The sequence below is a fragment of the Vespa velutina genome, chromosome 21 (genome assembly GCF_912470025.1).
Source record: "Vespa velutina chromosome 21, iVesVel2.1, whole genome shotgun sequence".
Taxonomy (NCBI): Eukaryota; Metazoa; Arthropoda; class Insecta; order Hymenoptera; family Vespidae; genus Vespa; species Vespa velutina.
The window spans coordinates 838,029-857,912 of record NC_062208.1 but is presented as its reverse complement, the minus strand read 5'-3'; the positions used below and the strand labels follow the sequence as shown (position 1 = coordinate 857,912).

General features: G+C 25.6%; 2 protein-coding genes across 2 annotated transcripts in view; both read right to left on the bottom strand.

Moving 5' to 3' along the window:
* LOC124956365 (L-lactate dehydrogenase A-like 6A) overlaps positions 1 to 2,337 on the bottom strand; it is a 9,306-nt gene extending 6,969 nt beyond the window's left edge. The window contains exon 1 of the mRNA XM_047512083.1: positions 2,179 to 2,337. Within this exon, the coding sequence (XP_047368039.1) occupies positions 2,179 to 2,337 (159 nt within the window). The remainder of the gene's footprint in view (positions 1 to 2,178) is intronic.
* A 2,713-nt stretch (positions 2,338 to 5,050) lies between these two features.
* Positions 5,051 to 13,556, bottom strand: LOC124956364 (L-lactate dehydrogenase-like). Its single transcript, XM_047512082.1, has 7 exons — positions 13,470 to 13,556; positions 13,228 to 13,380; positions 13,024 to 13,141; positions 6,828 to 7,166; positions 6,069 to 6,186; positions 5,336 to 5,468; positions 5,051 to 5,248 (listed from the first exon to the last, which is right to left on the bottom strand). The coding sequence occupies exons 1-7, from the start codon at positions 13,554 to 13,556 to the stop codon at positions 5,051 to 5,053; spliced, it is 1,146 nt and encodes a 381-aa protein (XP_047368038.1).
* Between the last annotated feature and the right edge of the window lie 6,328 nt (positions 13,557 to 19,884).

Genomic DNA, 19,884 nt, shown 5'->3' with positions numbered 1-19,884 from the left:
TAAAATAATTTTTTGAAACTCAATATATAGTAATAATATTCTATTAAACAGATTAATATATTGTTCTTTATAATATTTAATATTATAATGATAATAATAATAATAATAATAATAATAATAATAATAATAATAATAATAATAAGAAAAAGAAGAAGAAGAAAAAGAAAAAGAAGAATATTCCAATGATTTAGATATATAAAAGAAAAAAGAAAAAAAATTCATAATAATAAATTCATAGTAATAAACATTAAATTAATGTAATTTTACAAATGTCGTATCATAAAGAATCAATCAAACAAAATCATATAATATAATAATATTATAATATTGTTAATTTAAGATCTGAAAAATAATAAGTGATCATTTATACGATGGAACGCAAATGAAAAGGAAAACGGTTTTAATTTTTGGATGAGAAAGGACGATAAGGTGGTCAACGTGTCCTCGTAGACGGGTATGGATTTCAGCTTCCTTCGTAGGTGACTAACATAAATCAGTTGGTTGGGTATCCTGCGGGGGCGCTTGGTCGACGTGTAAATGCTCGCGTTACGATCCGATAACGAGCGAAAGGAAGCACGTTCTTCTTCTTCTCTTTCTCTCTTTCTCTCACTCTCACTCTCTCTCTCTCTCTCTCTCTCTCTCTCTTTCACTGTCTCTCTCCTTCTTCTTTTTCTTCTTCTTATATACTTCTTTTTCTTTTTTACCATCCTCCGAGCTTCTTCTTCGTCTTCTTCTTCTTCTTCCTTGTCTTCTTCTTCTTCTTCTTCTTCTTCTTCTTCTTCTTCTTCTTCTTCTTCTTCTTCTTCTCGTAGCCAAATTTCCTCTTCTGGTCTTTCGTTGGTCATTTGCATAATAGCCTTTTTGATCCAGCACACTAACGAGCCTACATTCAGGACCCCGTTCCCCATAAAAATGTATATGCACGTATAATGCACACGTATAAACACGTATGTATATACATACATACATATATATATATATATGGAGAAGGGATGGTAAACCAAAGACACGTGGTATAAGGGAAGGCCATTCCTTGTACTCTTCTCGTCCTTTGTTGTTAGCCACGATTCGAAGATATCCTTCGAGAGATCCGCCAACGTGAACTGACTCTTCTTCTTCTTCTTTTTTTTCTTCTACTTCTTCTTCTTCTTTTTCTTCTTTCTCTTCTTCTTCCTCACTTATTTCCGAATCCTAGTTGTCTCGATGAATCCAACTTGGACAAATACGAATCACGTTGCAAGCCAACACGTGGGCGAGAACGTTCAAGTCACTCCATTCACATAAGGCTCGCATTTAGATTGTTACGACTTATTGTGTTTTAGATTCTTTTAAAAATCGATCAACCTTCTCACTCTTTCTCTCTCTCTCTCTCTCTCTCTCTCTCTCTCTCTCCCTCTTTGTTTGTTTCTCTTTCTCTCTTCTTGTTTCGTTCATCATCGAATCATGTCGGAATATTTACGCCTCGATAACACGTGTTCGTTTTTAATCAGTATCAATAATTTTCGAATGATGTTCGACGAAGGATTATCATCGAACGATTTTCAATATCTTAATCCTACATTCGGTTTTACATCCCTTTTTATTATCTTTTATATTCTTTTTTGTTTGATTTATTATTATTATTATTATTATTATTATTATTATTATTATTATTATTACTATTATTATTATTATTATTATTATTATTGTTATTATTATATCTACTATATGATTCATTCAATGATTAGTGAATCGTAAAATAAAATCGATCACTTTTTCATTATATCGAATTCGATTGAAAATTTATAATTATGATTATAATAGTTGACGTTTTTTCTTTTTTTTCTTTTTTATTTTCTTTCTTTCTTTATTTCTTTCTTTCTTTTTTTTTTTTTTTTTTTTTTTTTTTTTTTTTTTTTTTTTTTTTTTTTTTTTTTTAATTAGAAATATTATAGAACAAGATTTAAATAAGATATTATTTATATATATATATTTTGTTTTCTTTGTTAAATTTTTTAATTTAAGTTCATCGATGTCGATAGATTTTCACTTTGTAATAAATAATATTATTTTTTTTTTTTGTTATACTTTAAGGGAAAATTTTTAAGAAAAGAAAAAAGAAATTTTCATATTATTTATATCCAGACGGATTATTTCAATTTATCGTGGGATAAAGAAATAATGTTATAAAAAGAATACCTTAAAAAGTATAGCAATAGCGGTAGCAACTCCAATGGGACCACTACCAGCGATAACAACCTTGACTCGATGATCGTCCGGAATATAATCCGCATGTTTTGATAACAAGAATGATGCCGTATTTTCATTGGTCTCGTTTTTTCGTTTTCCTTCATTCATTTTTATTGAAAATTACATATATACACACACCTGATTTCTTTCGATAGTTATTTTATCGATATTGTGACACTTTAATGAAATCTGAATGTAAATCGAGAAATCATGACTAAGGCACTTGTAATTTTTAAAAATAATTATTATCAATTTAAATCTATGCGTATCTGATGTTACGGGATACTAAATGATTAGAACAATAAAAGAATTTCGAGATATCGTTACGGTCTCATTTATGTACGACTTGAAATTAGATCCGAGATCTCTGTCGTCGTGAAATTATCATTATTACTTATCTTGAATTTAGATAGAACTAATTTTTTCTTCCTTTTTTTTTTTTTTTTTTTTTTTAGGATTTAATGCCAACTATAGAGCAATAAATGTAACAGATGATTATCTTCGAAACTATTTGAGATATTTTGAAAATTTTTTTTAAAACTTTACGATTCGTATAAATATTTATATTTTTATGTGTTTGTAATTACGATTATCATCCGTTCTAATGAAAGCTTGAATTGACTTGAAGTTTATAATAGAAATGAAATTATTTGCAAAGAAAAATTCACGTGTAATCCCGATTCGATATGACTTTTCATTTCTAAATAAAAATAAAAATAATTAAATTTTTAAATGGCGTCAATCACAATCATGAATTTTTTGTTTGAAATTATATATATAAAAATATTCAAAGATGGCGAATGAACAAAAATTTCAATTTTCCGATTATGTGGATCGATTAGAAATTCGTATTAAAAATTGGACTATACGTAACGAAGATTTATGAGTAATTTTGGGTTCGATATGATTTAATACGGTTTCGATAAAAAAAAAAAAACAAAAAACAAAATGTAGAAATAACGAAATCTTTGAAGATTAAACATTTTAGAAAATATCGTACGGATAAAATTCAAATTCTATAGGAATATTTTAAATAGTATTAGAAAGAACGGTTTATTTTTGCGAAATTTTTTTATGAAAGTAGTTCAAAAATGATGAAAATATTGTAATTTATGGCTCAGCAAATTGATTCGAAATTTATATCAAAAATCAAATTATATATATATACATATGTGAATAAATAATTTCGGATCGAAGTGATTTGAAAATGACGATAATATTTTGGCAAATTAGTGTCAGTCATAATTAAGATTTTGTTTGAAATTTTCTATGAAAAAAAATCAAAAAATATTTAACAGATCGATTTTAAGGTTGTATTAAGAATCAAGTTATACGTCACAATAAAAATTCACGGAATAATCTTCGAATTGAAAAGTATTTTGATTTTGTAAATGACGACATATTGAAATAAAATTATAATATTCACGAAAAATTTCATACGCAAATACGGAAATGACAAAAATTTTGTCGAAATATTTAAATTGCTATTAATAATTAAAATGAAAAGAATTGCATGCAGACGGAGTTTTCTTAATTTTTTTTTCAGAAACTTCAACTTTCCTCATTTCATAAATTGATCTATATATATATATATATATATATATATATATATATATATATATTGGACTATACGTAACGAAGATTTATGAGTAATTTTGGGTTCGATATGATTTAATACGGTTTCGACAAAAAAAAAAAAAAAAAGCAAAAAACAAAATGTAAAAATAACGAAATCTTTGAAGATTAAACATTTTAGAAAATATCGTACGGATAAAATTCAAATTCTATAGGAATATTTTAAATAGTATTAGAAAGAACGGTTTATTTTTGCGAAATTTTTTTATGAAAGTAGTTCAAAAATTTCATAAAAAAATATAATATATATATATATATATATATATATATATATATATATGTATATATATTAGAAACTTTATATGCATATAAGAAACTGTTCTCTCGATGAAAAAATTATCGATCATATAGGAAAGAGAGGATGCAATCGGCAGCTGCATCATTTGCACAGGTGGGAGACGTTGTTTACGAAAACATCAAGAAACTTAATTTCCGTTTTACCTGTTGTAACTAAGATGGCTTCCGATGATCGATGGCTATCAATTACCTCCCTCCTCCTACTTATTATAAATTATAGTACGATATTATAAATTATAATAAAATAATATAAAATTTCTCTCTCTCTCTCTCTCTCTTTCTCTCTCTGTTTGTAGATAGACAATGGAATGTTTTTTTTTGATATTTGATAATTGTTGAAATTTTTCAACTCACCAATGTGAAATAATGAATTTTATTCTATTTCGAATAACTTGATTTTTTTTACATTCTTTTTTTTTTTTTTTATTGCAACTCTGTCTCGAAACGTTAATTCTTAAAATCAACAACGTCTTACTTTATGGCATTCTTTCGTATTTCTCGCTTCGCTTCACCGGACTAACAACAATTCTGATCTGAATTCTTTATATCTCGTAAATATAAAGCAGAAACTCTGGTTCGTAAGTGTGAGACTTCCTTAGTATAATTTTACTGGTACAGTAGTTCAGTTTTCAAGGAAGTCGATTCTGACTACTATCATTTATTCTATCCAATCAAATACACGAACACGTAGGGAACCGGTTACCAACGTTCTAACGCATTTTATATTTTTCTTTTCTCTCTCTCTCTCTCTCTTTTTTTCTTCTTCCTTCTTTCTTCTTCTTTCTTCTTTCTAACATTCGTATCATTGACCGTATCGTACACGTGTTGAAAATGTTTCCGTGAATGATTCATGTTCTGATGAAACTTTTATTCGATTTTTTTTCATATATTATTTCTCAAGTTCTTCATAGATTTCTTGTAAAATACCACATTCACGTAATGTATTTCTAATACTATCGGCACAAGCTTGTACCTCTAATTTTTCTTGATCGGTTAATTTTTGTCGTACTGTACAATGAACACCTTCTCGGCCAATCACACAGGGTACTGACATATAAACATCTTTTTCCTTACCATGACTGCAATTCTAATTAAATATTAATAAATGAAGAAAAGAATATAACGTTTGATGGATAAAAATTAAATATAATTATTTCTTATCTTATTAACTTACACGTATATGAGTGGAAACTGGTAAGACGATTTTTGTATTTCTGATAACAGCATCGACTATCTCAGCTGTACAGATACCTACAGCCCAACAATTTGGACCCTTTTCACCTTTCTTTTCGTTCAATATTTTATCACTGAAAGAATAATTTTATTTGGATTTTTTCTTGTTTCTTTTTGGTTTTGTTTTTGTTTTTTCTTTTTTTTTTCTTTTTTTTTGTAATAAAACTTACAGATAAATATGAATGTTATTTGATACAGTTGATATAAGTGTTTAAATAGTACGAATAAGTAGATTTTGTAATTTCATAATTAGTATGAATATTTATTTAATATGAATAAGTCTTATTATAGTACTTTTATATAATAATTGGTATGAATAGATCAATAGATGAATAGATGAATAGATGAAGTCTTATTATAATACTTTTATATAATAATTGGTATGAATAAGATGATTAATATGAGTAAGTCGATGTAATATAGTATTTTTCTAGTTAATATGAATATCTAATTAATATGAGTATGTTGGTGTAGTATTTTTATAGTTAAAATGAATAAGTATTATATGCAAAGTTAATATATTATCATGTAATATAATACTTTTGTAATTAATATACGAGTCAATATAATATTTTTATAGCTAGTACGAGTATCTAATTAATATGAGTCAGTCGATATAGTACTTGTATAGTTGGTATGAGTTCATGGATTCTATGATTAAGTAGATATAATACCTTTGATGAATTGCTTCTGTAACTTCATACCATTTTTCTGGATCATCTGGCTCACCCATTCGAGGATTTATATCTCTTAATTTAAGACCTGCCACATCGATACTCGACCATATTGGAACTTTAAGAAAATTTTGATATATTATACGTAGAATATATAATAATAATATTGATAAATGTATTAACTTTTTGAATATTATATTTATGTTATTAATTTTATTTTGCTCAACTCTAATTTGATCTTTTTATTATTTTCATATTTTATCTTAAATAAAAAAATCATTCGCGGTTATTAAGAATGTGAAAAAAAAAAAAAAAAGAAAAAAAAACTTTCATTTATAAAATATACATAATTATAAAACACGAATATAAGTATTACGTTATATATATTCTTTCAATTACTGTTTCAGTTTATTCTTCGTTAATTTTGATTTTTGATTTGTTTTTTTTTTTTTTTTTTTTTTTTTTATAATTTTGATGTCTTATTTTAAATATGAAGAAATATTTTGCAATTATTTCCAATTTATAATTTTCTTAATTAAACGTTTGCTTACAAAATATGCATTGCGATAAAATGCAAGTACAAATACGTTATTTGTTGTTATTTACTTATATATATATATATTATTTTTTCAAAATTAAATGTAACGTTAAATATCAGCTCATAATGAAAAAAGTTAATAAATTTATTTAACAAAAATAAAAAAAGATTTTGTATCACATTAATAGAATAGAAAATAAATTCGAAATAACAGTATTTACCAGACATAGATCCTTGCGCACCAATACTCATGCAATTAATAGACGACTGTGCTATTCCAATTTTTTGGCTTATTAAATCTTTAAATCTTGCACTGTCTAGAAGTGTACCAACGCCAAGTACACGATTTGGAGGAAATTTGGAGAATTTATAGGCAATGTAAGACATTACATCGACTGGCTCGGTAACTATCAATAAAACTGCATTGCAAACGAACTTAGCTATTGGTGGTATAATCTTTCTGAAAATCTCTAAATTATCTTTAACGTTTGGTTCTTCGTTGAAACGTTTTTCTGGAGTTGTTATGATAACCACGGTTGATTTTTGCAGCATGCTTACGTCTGAAAAATATTTATTTCTTCTTAAATAATTGTATGTATATATATATATATATAATTATTAATTAATTAATTAATTAATTAATAAAAATATTTAAAAAATTCTGTCTTTAAATATCTAATAGATATTTAAATAAAAAAAATGAAGATATGTGAAGATATATATATGTATATAGGTACAAAAAATTATTATATTATTCTGTTGGATATATCAATAGATTGTATTTATTATTACATATCTCCTATTTTTTTAATTGTGCATCTATTATAAAGTCTATTATTTGATTGTTGATTATTATTATTAAATTGCGTTCATTATAGATTATATTATTGAATTATGTTTACTATTGGATATACTATATTATATTATATTTACTATTGAATATATTATTTGATTTCATTTTATATTAGATATATTGTAATTTTATTTTAAGTAATAATTATATTCAATAGTATATTCTTAGATGTTCTATTAGGTTGAGCAATAATGTTAAAATATTTAATGCAAAATATTGATGCTACAATGTTGTTTATTTAAGTATAAAATATCATTTATATATATATAATTATATATCAAATTATATAATATTATATATAACATTATATATAATATAATTATATATTAAATATATATAAAATTTTTTATTGTTCAACTCAACACACACACACACATATGTGTATTATGTACTTATTTATTATATATATATTATATATATATATATTTATTTATTATATGTAGATTATATATGTTTTAATATAATATATACATATATTTTTTTTACTAATTTATTATATATATAATTATATATTATTTGTGTATTATATGTTATCTATTTATTATATATATATATATATTTATTTATTTATTTATATATAATTAGTGAAGAATCCGTACATTTTTTTTTAGGTACAATTTTGTATCGATATTAGAAACATTTTTTTTCTTCAAAAAGTCTTGCATTATTTATTCTTCCAACAAATAAATAATTAATTATATACATAGATTGAAAAATCGTCTAATTCAATAAATAATTAGTTACATATATAAATTAAAAAAAAAAAAAATCGATAACTAATAACGTTAATATAAATATATAATCTGTCTATCAGAGAAATCTATTTTTCCGGTTAAGTTTATTCATTACAAAAATGATGATAATCCTGTTCTCCGTTGATTTATGCAAAACAAATTCTAACGGGAATGAATGTAAAGTTTGAAATCTAAGAATCCTTCCGAGAAACTCGTCTCTCTTTTTGTTACGTCTTATTCATGTCAGTTGTACGATCATTGGCCTGCTCGAAACAGGCTCGAATACAATTTGCTCGAAAGGATAAGACAAAAAAGAAAAAAAAAAAAAAAAAAAAAGGAAAAAAAAGAAAGAAAAAAGAAAAAGAAATTTTTCCTTTTTAAAAATTCTTTCGTGATAAAATCCATCGATAAAGACATGCCAAGTGGATAATTCCGGTGTCAGTGTTGTAACGAAAAATACACATTCGTGGTAACACCTTCATAAAGATGAGAATGTTGTTCGTAGTAACGGTAGTCCGTATCTTTCACGAAAGGAAGTTTTTTGAGACCGTCGATGTTGTTACAGATAATACGGTAAGGACGTCAAAAAGAAAGAAAGAAAGAAAGAAAGAAAGAAAAAAAAGGAATAAACGAAAAAAAAAAGGAAAAAAGAAAAAGGTCACTCTGTTACATTTCTTTGGGGTAATTGTTATGTGAAAACAAGATCTCAACACGTGTCGACAAAGTACTTCCACTCGACGACGAGCAAATATATTCTTTTTTTCTTTTCTTCTTTTTTTTTTTTCGCTTTTTTTTTCTTTCTTCGTCTTTTTTTTTTTTTTTGCTAGACTAACAAGGACTCGTCTACATTAATTCCTTACAACATGGCATCTAATAAAATCGTTTTATTTAATATTTTCTTTTTTGATTTGAAAGACTCATTTCGTCTCGAAATAATCATTTTAATTGCTTCTATATTTATCAATCGAAATTTATATCATATATATAATAATACTTACTTAGCTCATGTTAGATATTTTTTAATTATTATTTTGTGTGAAGTAAAAGAAATAAAAAGAGTAAAAGGAATAAGTAAAAGGAAATTTTTCGAAATAAACATTTATGTTACTAAATTGAAATTGATCGAATATTATTATAGTTTAGATTTAGTTTCAAATTTTGCGACACTAATTTTATGGATAAAAGAAAAATATATATACGTTTTGTGTATGTGTGTATTCATTGAAGTACTCATTTTGATTGCTTCTATACTTTAAATCGAAAATTATTTCTTATGTAATAATACTTAGGTCATATTTGATATATTGGAGTATTCTTTTTTCTATAAAAAAAAAAAAAAAAAAAAAGTAAAAACTGAAAGATCCTGTTAGGTATCCTTGAATATTATTTTTTTTTTTTAAACTCGGAATATTATCATAGAATTATTCATTTTGATTGAATCTACATTTAAAATTAAAATTCGTTCTTTACGAAGTGATATTTACAATGTTATTTGATATCCATAAGAATATTTTTATTTGATTAAAAGTACTCGCGTAAGTAGTAATTTATTTTTTAATAATTATAATTATGCGCTTCAAATCGAAATCCAGATCGTACAGAATACCTGAGTCCTGTTTTATATTTTGGAATAATAATTTTATGAATTTAAAATACACATAGAAACGAATATTCATTTTCGTTACAACTATACTTTAAAACAAAACCCATTTTTAAAATATTAATTATCTTTCTTGACTGATAAGATCTGACATCGAACTATTCATATTTATGCTTTGTTACATTTCAAATCGTAATTCAATTTTTATGGAATAAAACGTAGCTTCTATCAAACATTTTTTAATATTTTGTTTTTTTTTCTTGTTGTTTTTCGTTCGATATAACGATTTATCGAAATATTCATATTTTGTTTGTTTCAATTCTTGAAAATGATTTTTTATGAATTGAAATATGTATGTTCTAAAATATTATTAAAAAGACTCATCGATGGTACTTATTAATGTTATATCTATGCTTCAAATCGAAATTCATTTTTTACGGAATAAAACATACTTTCTATTATATTTCTATTTTATTTCTATGATTATATATATATATATATATATATATATATAATATATATTATATATATATATATATATAAAATATATATATGTAATGTTTTTCTTTTAATATAATGATTCATCAACATATTCACTTTTCATTTGTCACTACGGTTGAAATCATTGTCTATTATTTCATGAGACAATACAATAATTATATTCTATCTGTTATTTTGATATTATAAACTATTATTTTCCTGGACTTATCATACAAGATTTATCAAAGATATTTCTTATATTTTTTTACTTTTTTAACTTCAAATAGTAACCCATTCCCCAAAAGAATAAGAACTTGGATCTTATTATAAATTCTGGTCGAAACCTACGAATCGTGGTTACGATTATAGAGAGACGCTAAAATTCGAGAGAAAGAGAGAGAGATAGAGATAGAGAGAGAGAGAGAGAGAGAGAGAGAGAGAGAGAGAGAGAGAGAGAGGCAGAGAGAGATAGAGAGCCGCAATAAAACCTGTCCGTCCCCGTTTTCTCTAAAAATATAACCTCTAAAAACTACCAAAAAGTCGAAAAAGAAAAAAAAAAGGATAAGGAAAAAAAAGCCCAGAAAAGAGAGAGACAGAAAAAGAAACAGACAGAGAACGTGAGAGAAAGAGAGAAAGAGAAAGAGAGAGAGCGAGAGAGAGAGATAGACAGGGAGAGTGAGAGAGAGAGAGAGAGAGAGAGAGAGACGAAGAAAGAATCCCATAAAGAGAGAAATCCTAAAAAACATATCGTGATGTCGATCCTGAGGGAGATAAATAAGAGTAGTATGAAATTTACGAGCTTGTCCTGTGGAAAGCTCGAGTGTAACGCTTTGCCGTCGTCGGGGGTTTGCCGCGTGTAAGCAAGCGGCAATGTAGATGAGAACCGAGATTAAAGGGACAGGATCGAGAGAGGATCCGGATCTCGAAACTCGCTTCCACAACCAAAAATTCATTCCCCTGAATCCCTCCGCACTTCGTTTCTCTCGAGCACATCATTTCTGTGCCGTTGCACGTTGACAGGGGTCCCCATGACGAGAGAGAATCCAATACGACGGGTCATCTTTTAAAATAGGCAGCCGATCGGACCCGATGATCGCGACGCACGCCTGGCCTCATCAGTCCAAGACATATCAATCTAAAATTTCTGGAATTCGTTCTTCTGTCTCCTCGGTTAAGATCGAATCGTTCTATATATCATATATATATATATATATATATATATAGGATTTGATCTATATAGGACTATAATATATAGGACTATAATATATAGGACTATATATATATATAGTCTTATATATTCTATATATATACATATATATATATAGGACTGTGTGTATATCTCTCTCTGTGTATGTGTGTGTGGGTGATCGTTGGGATGATAGACGTACCATGATGAAGTTAGTCAATTTTTCTTGGATCATTTATTTTTACTTGGAATTTTCTTTTTTCTTGAATGTATCATATGGTAGTTCGTGACTAATGTAAGATGTTTATAGAATTTAGATTTGGACTTATTATTCCTTTGGGGGTTGATCTTTTTTGGGTTTGTGATTTTATCTACGACTACGGGATATATAAACAATGACTAATAATAAATCGCTTTATTATTATTATTATCATTTTTATTATTATCGTTATTATTATTATTATTATTATTATTATTGTTATTAATATTATTATCATTATCATTATCATTATCAGTATCATTATCATCATCATTATCACCATCATCATCCTCATCATCATCATTATTATTATTATTATCATCATTATTATTATCATTAGTATTATCATTATGAGCAGGAATAAGTTATATTAAATCCCTTTTAAAAAAGAGTATGTGATCACTTTTTTTTTATAAATGTATTAAGTCTGTCGACTAATTTTATCCGATTTATTTATCTATTTATTTTTTTTTTTTATTAAGATGAAAATAATTTTCATAATAAACAATTTTATTTATAAAAATATAATCCAGAACAAAAAAGATTTTGTCTAAAAGTTATTTTTACAAAATAAAATTTATTTAGAAAAAATTTCTCAAAAAAAAAAAAAATAGAAGAAAAAGAGAAAGAATGAACAGAAATATACGTTTTGATTTAAATATAACTTTTCCAAAATAATGTTTTATTTTATAATATCTTAAATATAAAAATATAATTCGATTTGAGAATAATTCTATGAGACAAAGTATTGTTTTCAAATTAATTTTCAACAAGTAAAATTTCTATTTTAAAATGAATTAAAAAATAATATTTATTTATGTCTAAGAACAATTTACAAAGAAATACTACTTGATAGTATAAAAATAATTCTTAAATAATACAATGCAAAAATAATTTTCTACATATGAAATTTTATTTACAATTCTATACAATCGTATATTAATGTGAACGAAACTTCAATAGATCAAATATTATTTTTTTATACGAGCTAAATCTTCGAAAAGAACGTTTTGCTTTCGATTTTCATTAAAATATATTCAATTAAATAATTAGATATCTCTCCCTTTCAACAACACGTTATTACAAAAAAAAAAAAAAAAATCTCAAATGTAAAAACTTAAAATTTTAACTTTTATAAAAACAAAAATGAATTACTCCGATGTCAGATTAATAATATAATTAAAAATAATGTGAAAATACAAAAGTAAATAAATAAGTAATTGTAATGGATCGAATGAAACGATCTTTCTTTATTCGATTTATTTATCTATATATAATTTATTTATTTAATAAATTGTATCTTACCTGAAGTACCGGTAACCAAAGGATTTCCAAGGAAGATTCCAGCGTGTTGAATGTCCTCGGCCTCAGCGTTAGCCTTACTTCCATCTTTATCGAACAAACAGATCTCGCTCGCCATTTTCTATGAATCATGATTTGGTTAAAACGTAAAAGCGTTTCGATTGAGTGCTCGCAAATAGGTAGTTAAATTGGAAAGGGTATACCAACCCTCATGAGAATAGCGATTGCACATGCCATTCCAACCTTTCCAACCCCTACGATGGATACTTTAACCCGATGGGGATACACTTCGCATGGGCCAAGCATGGTCGTTATCAAAGCGTTTTTTGTAGTGGTCGTAGTGATTGGTATTTGATCGATCTAAAACGAGATAGTCGATAATAAAACGGAGGATGAATTAAATTTCTCGCATTGTATTAATTGAGATAGTAATCATGAATATCATTTACCTCATCGCATTCATCATCGGTCTTATAATTATCTTCGATTTTAATATTGTTAGTTACATTGTTCTCTTTTTCCATTGTTTCATCCATTGTGAGAGATATTTAGTAAGTCTGAAATTGTAAATAATAATAATATTTGTAATTGCAATTATTAATAATAGATTGTTGCTGGTTATTAATATTATTATCTGGTTATCTTTATAATAATAATAATAATAATAATAATAATAATAATAATAATAATAATAATAATAATAATAATAATAATTGTACAATTATAATTAAATATATATTTATATAAACAATTAGAAACAAATATATATAATATATGTAATTTATTATTATTATATATATATGTATGTGTGAATGTAATTATTATAATAATATAATAATTATGCAAAAAGAGAAAAATAATATTAAGTTAATTAACATAATAATAATAAGAAAAATTCAATAATTAATATATATTAATTATAATAATAATAATATAATCAAGTGAAAAAGTATGAAAGACTGATAACATCAGAATAAAATTTCTAAATTTAAAAGGCTAAAGAATCAATAAACGTTCTATATACTTTGCTCCACTACGTATTTACGTATCATCACAGTCATTGCTAATATATTATTTATTATTATTATTATTATTATTATTATTATTATTATTATTATTATTATCTATAATGTTTTTTTTTTTTATTAAAACTAAGTTGACGTGTACTTTCAATGTTAATATTATATTATCATTAACATTATTATTTTTAAGAATTATTGAAATAAAAAGAAGATAGAGACTTGAGGAGGAAGGCACATATTTATTTAATTCCAAGAAAATTTATTAATTTATTAATTTCGAAAATTAATTTCTCTCTGTGTAACAGTAAAAGTATTTTTATGTTATTCAGTTGATCAATAAGTAATGTCATAAGTAAAGTTTCTATTGAAATTAAAATATTAAAATATTTTAAATATTAAAAATTTATTAAATATTTATTAATGAAATATTTATTAATGTAGAAAAAAATATATATATATATTTTTTTTCTTCTTCATATTTATAATAAATAAGTAAATTGAAATAGTATATATGATATCGTTATCTCACACTCACCATTTTCATATCATTTTACATTATTATTATTTTTTCATAGACAATGTAATTTATTTTAATATTTTATATCTAATATATTTTATTATATTATATTTACATTATATTATATTTAAATGTAATCCTATTAGTAAATAATCAATTGATAAATAATATTGAAATTTTTCTATTAAAAATGTTTATTAATTTTAACAAAAATATTTATATACAATATGTTTTTATATTTATACGAAATAAATCAAATTAAATTATATCGTATTAATATATCCATCTCACAAGTACTACTATCATATCATTCTACATTATTATTATACTTCTATAGAAAATATATTTTATTTTAATATTTTATATCTAATATACATATTACATTATATTATACTATTATATGTAATCCAATTATTATAAAATTGATTGATTAATTTTTTTATTACAAATATTCAATACTTTGAACAGTAATAATTACATATGTACATACGTGTTTATACAATATAATTTAATATTTACATGAAATAAATCATATCAAATTATGTTGTATAAGTAATTATACATGTCTGACAATTACCCCTATCATATCATTCAAGATTATCATCATTATTATTATCATCATCATCATCATCATCATCATCATCATCATCATCATTATCGTCACCATTATTATTCCTTCATCGTTTCAAAAGGGCGTACCTATTAACATCAATTTTCCTGATCGCCATCAATTTTTTCGGAAGCCTACGGTAAACTACAATTTCTTAGTAAACTAAGAAAAGAATGTACGAAGCAATGTGGTCGCCTACGCACAAAGCAGCACGAACAGCGGGTAATGCCTTTTTCCGTGATGTTTAACGGTGGTGCGAGAGAGAGAGAGAGAGAGAGAGAGAGAGAGAGAGAGAGAGACGTAAAGAGAGTTTAAGAAAGAGTTAAGAGTTGGATCGTAGGGGTGGATCGAGTGGAAGGGAAAAGAGAGAAGAGGTTTGGGGTGGGGGTGGGCGGGGGTGGGTGGGGAAGGAGCGGGGTACTGTTAGTGCTGGCAGAAGAGTGGAAAAGCCAAAGAACGGGAGAAGAAATAACGATGGAAGTTATCCGCTCGGCTTGGCTTGGCTTGGCTCGCTGTAAATTAGCCGCAGGTAGTCGCCTCAGGAGCCAAGCAGGTACATCGCTGTGGGTTGCCGCAACGCATATATATTTCTGCGAATACCCACGCACGCGGATATATTCACAGAAACTATTCTGTACAAATCTAATATATATGTATATATATATATATATATATATATATATATATATGTATATATATGTATGCATGTATGTATATATAAATATATATGTTATTTTCAAAAGGGAATGACCTGTTAACCGATTTTCACGCTATCATGTTATTTTATATTTCTCGCCTATCTCTCGTTTTTAAGAATAATTAAAGATAGAAATCATGTTCGAATATATGTTTTTTGTATATATGTATATGGATGTTTGCATGTATATATGTATACTAACACCGTTTGTAAATCGTATTTTTATTCGATCGTGAATCGTAATAATAGTTAACGGAGATTGTTCGATCGAGTATTCGATTGAGCATAAAGCTTTTATTATCTTTTCATTAAAAGAAAAATCGTATATATATATATATACATACTTGTCGATTATCTTTTATCGGAAACGATCGTGTCGGTTGAAAGTTTGTCGCTTTAATGATCGTTAAAATCAACGAACATTTTTATTGAAATGTCTTGATGATTATCGAATGGTAGCTCGTCTTAATTTCGATTAATTTATACGTCGATAGATTGAACCCTTATCGGCCCTTATATTTCAGTATACACGAGGGACTCGTTAAATCGGCTTGGGATAAAAAATGAGAACCAACGGAAGTTGGACAATTAGGAGGATAAAATGTATGGCTTTGATAGTCGCTGGGGGGATAAAGAGAGAGAGAGAAAGAGAGAGAGAGAGAGAGAGAGAGAGAGAGGCGGAGAGAGAGAGAGAGAGAGAGAGAGAGAGAGGCGGAGAGAGAGAGAGAGAGAGAAAAGAAAAAGTATAAAATAAAATAATAAAATAAAATGAAAGAAGATTCGGAAGAAATGATCTTTTTATTAAGACTTCTTCTTCTTCTATCTATCTCTTTCTTTTTCTCTTAATGGAACGGAAAGGATTATCTTCGAAATTATTTGACCTATTCAAGAAATTTTTTGGACTTTTACGTTTCATGTTGAAATCTAAATTTATGTATATGGGTACGTGTACGAGCGTGTGTGTGTGTGTGTGTGTGTGTGTGTGTACTCATTCTATTAGAAATAAAACGCATTAAATATGAAATTTATATGAATAATGAAATTGCTTATAATGAGGATCTATGAAGAATTCCAAATTCAAAATGGTGGTATTTTAAAAGATTAAAAAGATCATAAAAATATTGAACTCTTCGGGAATATTTAAAATAGTATTAAGTATGTATAAAAATGTTTCCGAAATTATTTATGAAAGATATCGGAGATGGTTGACCAATGAAAATTTCGATTTGTGGAGTGTTAATATCGTTAAAAAGTTTTTGACTTATTTTTAAATTTCTCATTAAAATTTATATATGAACATATTTCTGAGGGTACAGTTTTAAAAATTTTAACGTTAAAAATTTTAATTTCTTTCATACGTGCGTTAACAAAAGAAAAAAATTATTTAAATTTAGGATGTAATTTAAAAATTGAAGCTATGATTATAGTTATGTTTATTATTATTATTTGTTTTCTTTTATATATAGATAAATTTAAAAAAAGATAAAAGAAGTTTATAAAAATTTATAATTATTATTTATTTTTATTTTTTTTTATTATTTCGTGATTAAATTAGTAACATTTTTCTCGATCAAAAAGATATCTAACGAAAAAAAAAAGAACAGAGAAACAAAGTTTTGTATTGTAATAATTAAAAAAAAAATTAATTAATTGTGTTTATACGTAATTCACAATCATTTAAAATAAATTCAGACGTAATTCAATTTAAACAATTTGATTAAAAGATCGTCATAAATAAAATCTTGCAAATCAATGTCTCACGAATATAACTCAATAATTAATTCATTTATTTTATTAATAATATTTTAATTAACATTATAAAATTTCTCTCCGTGCATTAGCATCTTCGATGTCCTTACTTAAAAAAAAAAATTTTTTTTAGAAACTTTCAAAGACATTAATTAATTACACGAAGTTTACAACTATTTCAACAACAAATTTAGACGTAACCCAAAATTTGTTTTTTTTCGACGATATTAAAATCTTTTTTCCGAATAAAATCCTAAAAATTAGAATATCTCCGTATATCGCCGATCTTTAAATCTCACTTTCTAAATCATTAAAACGTTAATTAATAATTAACAAATACATTAATCTATTGCGTCAACGTTCGAATCAATTTCAACAATAAATTCGGAGAAGTAATTCAAAATCTATTTAAACGAGATAATTAAAAGCATTTAGAAAATTAAATTCATTTCGTGACAAAACTCCTTTTTATTTTTTCGTTGCGACATAAGTCATTCGAGATGAAAAAAAAATAAAAAAAAATAAAAAAAAAAAAAAACAAAAAAGAAAAGAAAAAATAACATTAAGGTACAATTCGGAAATAAATCTTTATTTTCACCGAGGCAACTTCTTTTTTCTTTTCTTTTTTTTTTTCTTTTTTCTTTTTTCACACATGGCTCCTTTACATGGGGATAGGATCCATACAAGCTTCGTTTCGGGCCGATTCAATTTTAACGTTAATAATTAGCAGAAAAATAAAACGAAATAAAATAAAACCAAAAAAAAAAAGAAGAAGAAGAAGAAGAAAAAGAAGAAGAAGAAGAGGAAGAGGAAGAAGGAAAGACGAGGACCTTAAACGCGACCATTTATCAATATCGATCGATATTGCGAATGCGGCTTAACGACGAAGAGATAACATCGGGAACGTCCATGCATATCCACTTTGGAGTTATTGAATAGCATCAAATAATATACGAGCCAATAATGTATGAATAGTCCTACAATTATGGTTCCTTCGATCTTATCTAAGTTACTCGTTATAATTTAGTAATCGGTCATTCTCACCGCACGCAACCATGAACGACAACGAATATTATCGAAGAAGTATTATAACACCTACCCTTATATCCTTTAAAGGGATGCAACTCAGTCAGGGAAACTGTTTTCTTATGGTATCGTATTAAATCATTCTTACCCTCACATAATTTTATCACTTTTCTACGTTATACGTTATCAGTTCCGATGAATTAAGACTTTTAGCCTTTAATCTCACCCTAAACCTTTAACCTCACCTCCCCCCTCAATCCCTATCCCTCAAATCCGATTGGCCTAGCTTTTACAATGATTTACGCCAACGGAGAATTTGATCGTAATATTTGTACAATTTTTACAAACAAGGTTTTATTTTAAAGGTTTAAGCGAAAGCTTTTAAGAAGATTTGAAGAAGAGGTCGTGCTTTTTGTTTTTTTTTTTTTTTAATTTTGAAGATATCCTTTTTTTTTTTTTTTTAAGGAATAAATTGTTCTCTAAGAGAAAAGACGATGATTTTGGCCACGATTTTTCTTTTCTTTTCTTTTCTTTTCTTTTTTTTTTCTTTTTTCAAGGGAGTAATAGTTTCTCATAAAATTCGAAATATCTCGTTTATATGTTTATTATTAAAATGAAATTAGGTTCATAGAGATATATACATAGAATATATTATTTTGACATTATTTTATCAAAAATATTAATTAATGAATAATTATAATATTTATTAATAATAGTTATTAATAATACTTATAAGTATATACAATATATAATATATATGTATTAATATATTATACATATTTAATAATATATATATTTAAATATACATATATATATATATAATTTTTTTTTATAATTATTAATAAATATAATAACTTTTAAAAAACATAATGAAATTCGTACGATCAGTTAAATGATCTTTCATAATAAAATAAATTCATTATTAAATTTTAAACCAATCAAAATCATAGGGATAATATTCTTATCCAATCTTTTATCCTCGGCATACAAGTTTCTTAAGTGGTAAGTTAGATATATCTGAAGAAGGGAAGGTTAGATGGAAGCAATTAGTAAAAGTGAAAGAAAAAGTTAATCAGTATTTGTCATTTTGTAAATCCGATCACTAATTAGCTAATAGTTCCGTAATTAGATCTTTAATCTTTATTCTGCATTCTTCGAAACCGGTAATTAATTAATAACACTCTATTCTGCATTCTGTGAAACCGGTAGTTAATTAATAAGTTTGTATTTTACTTTACCTGAA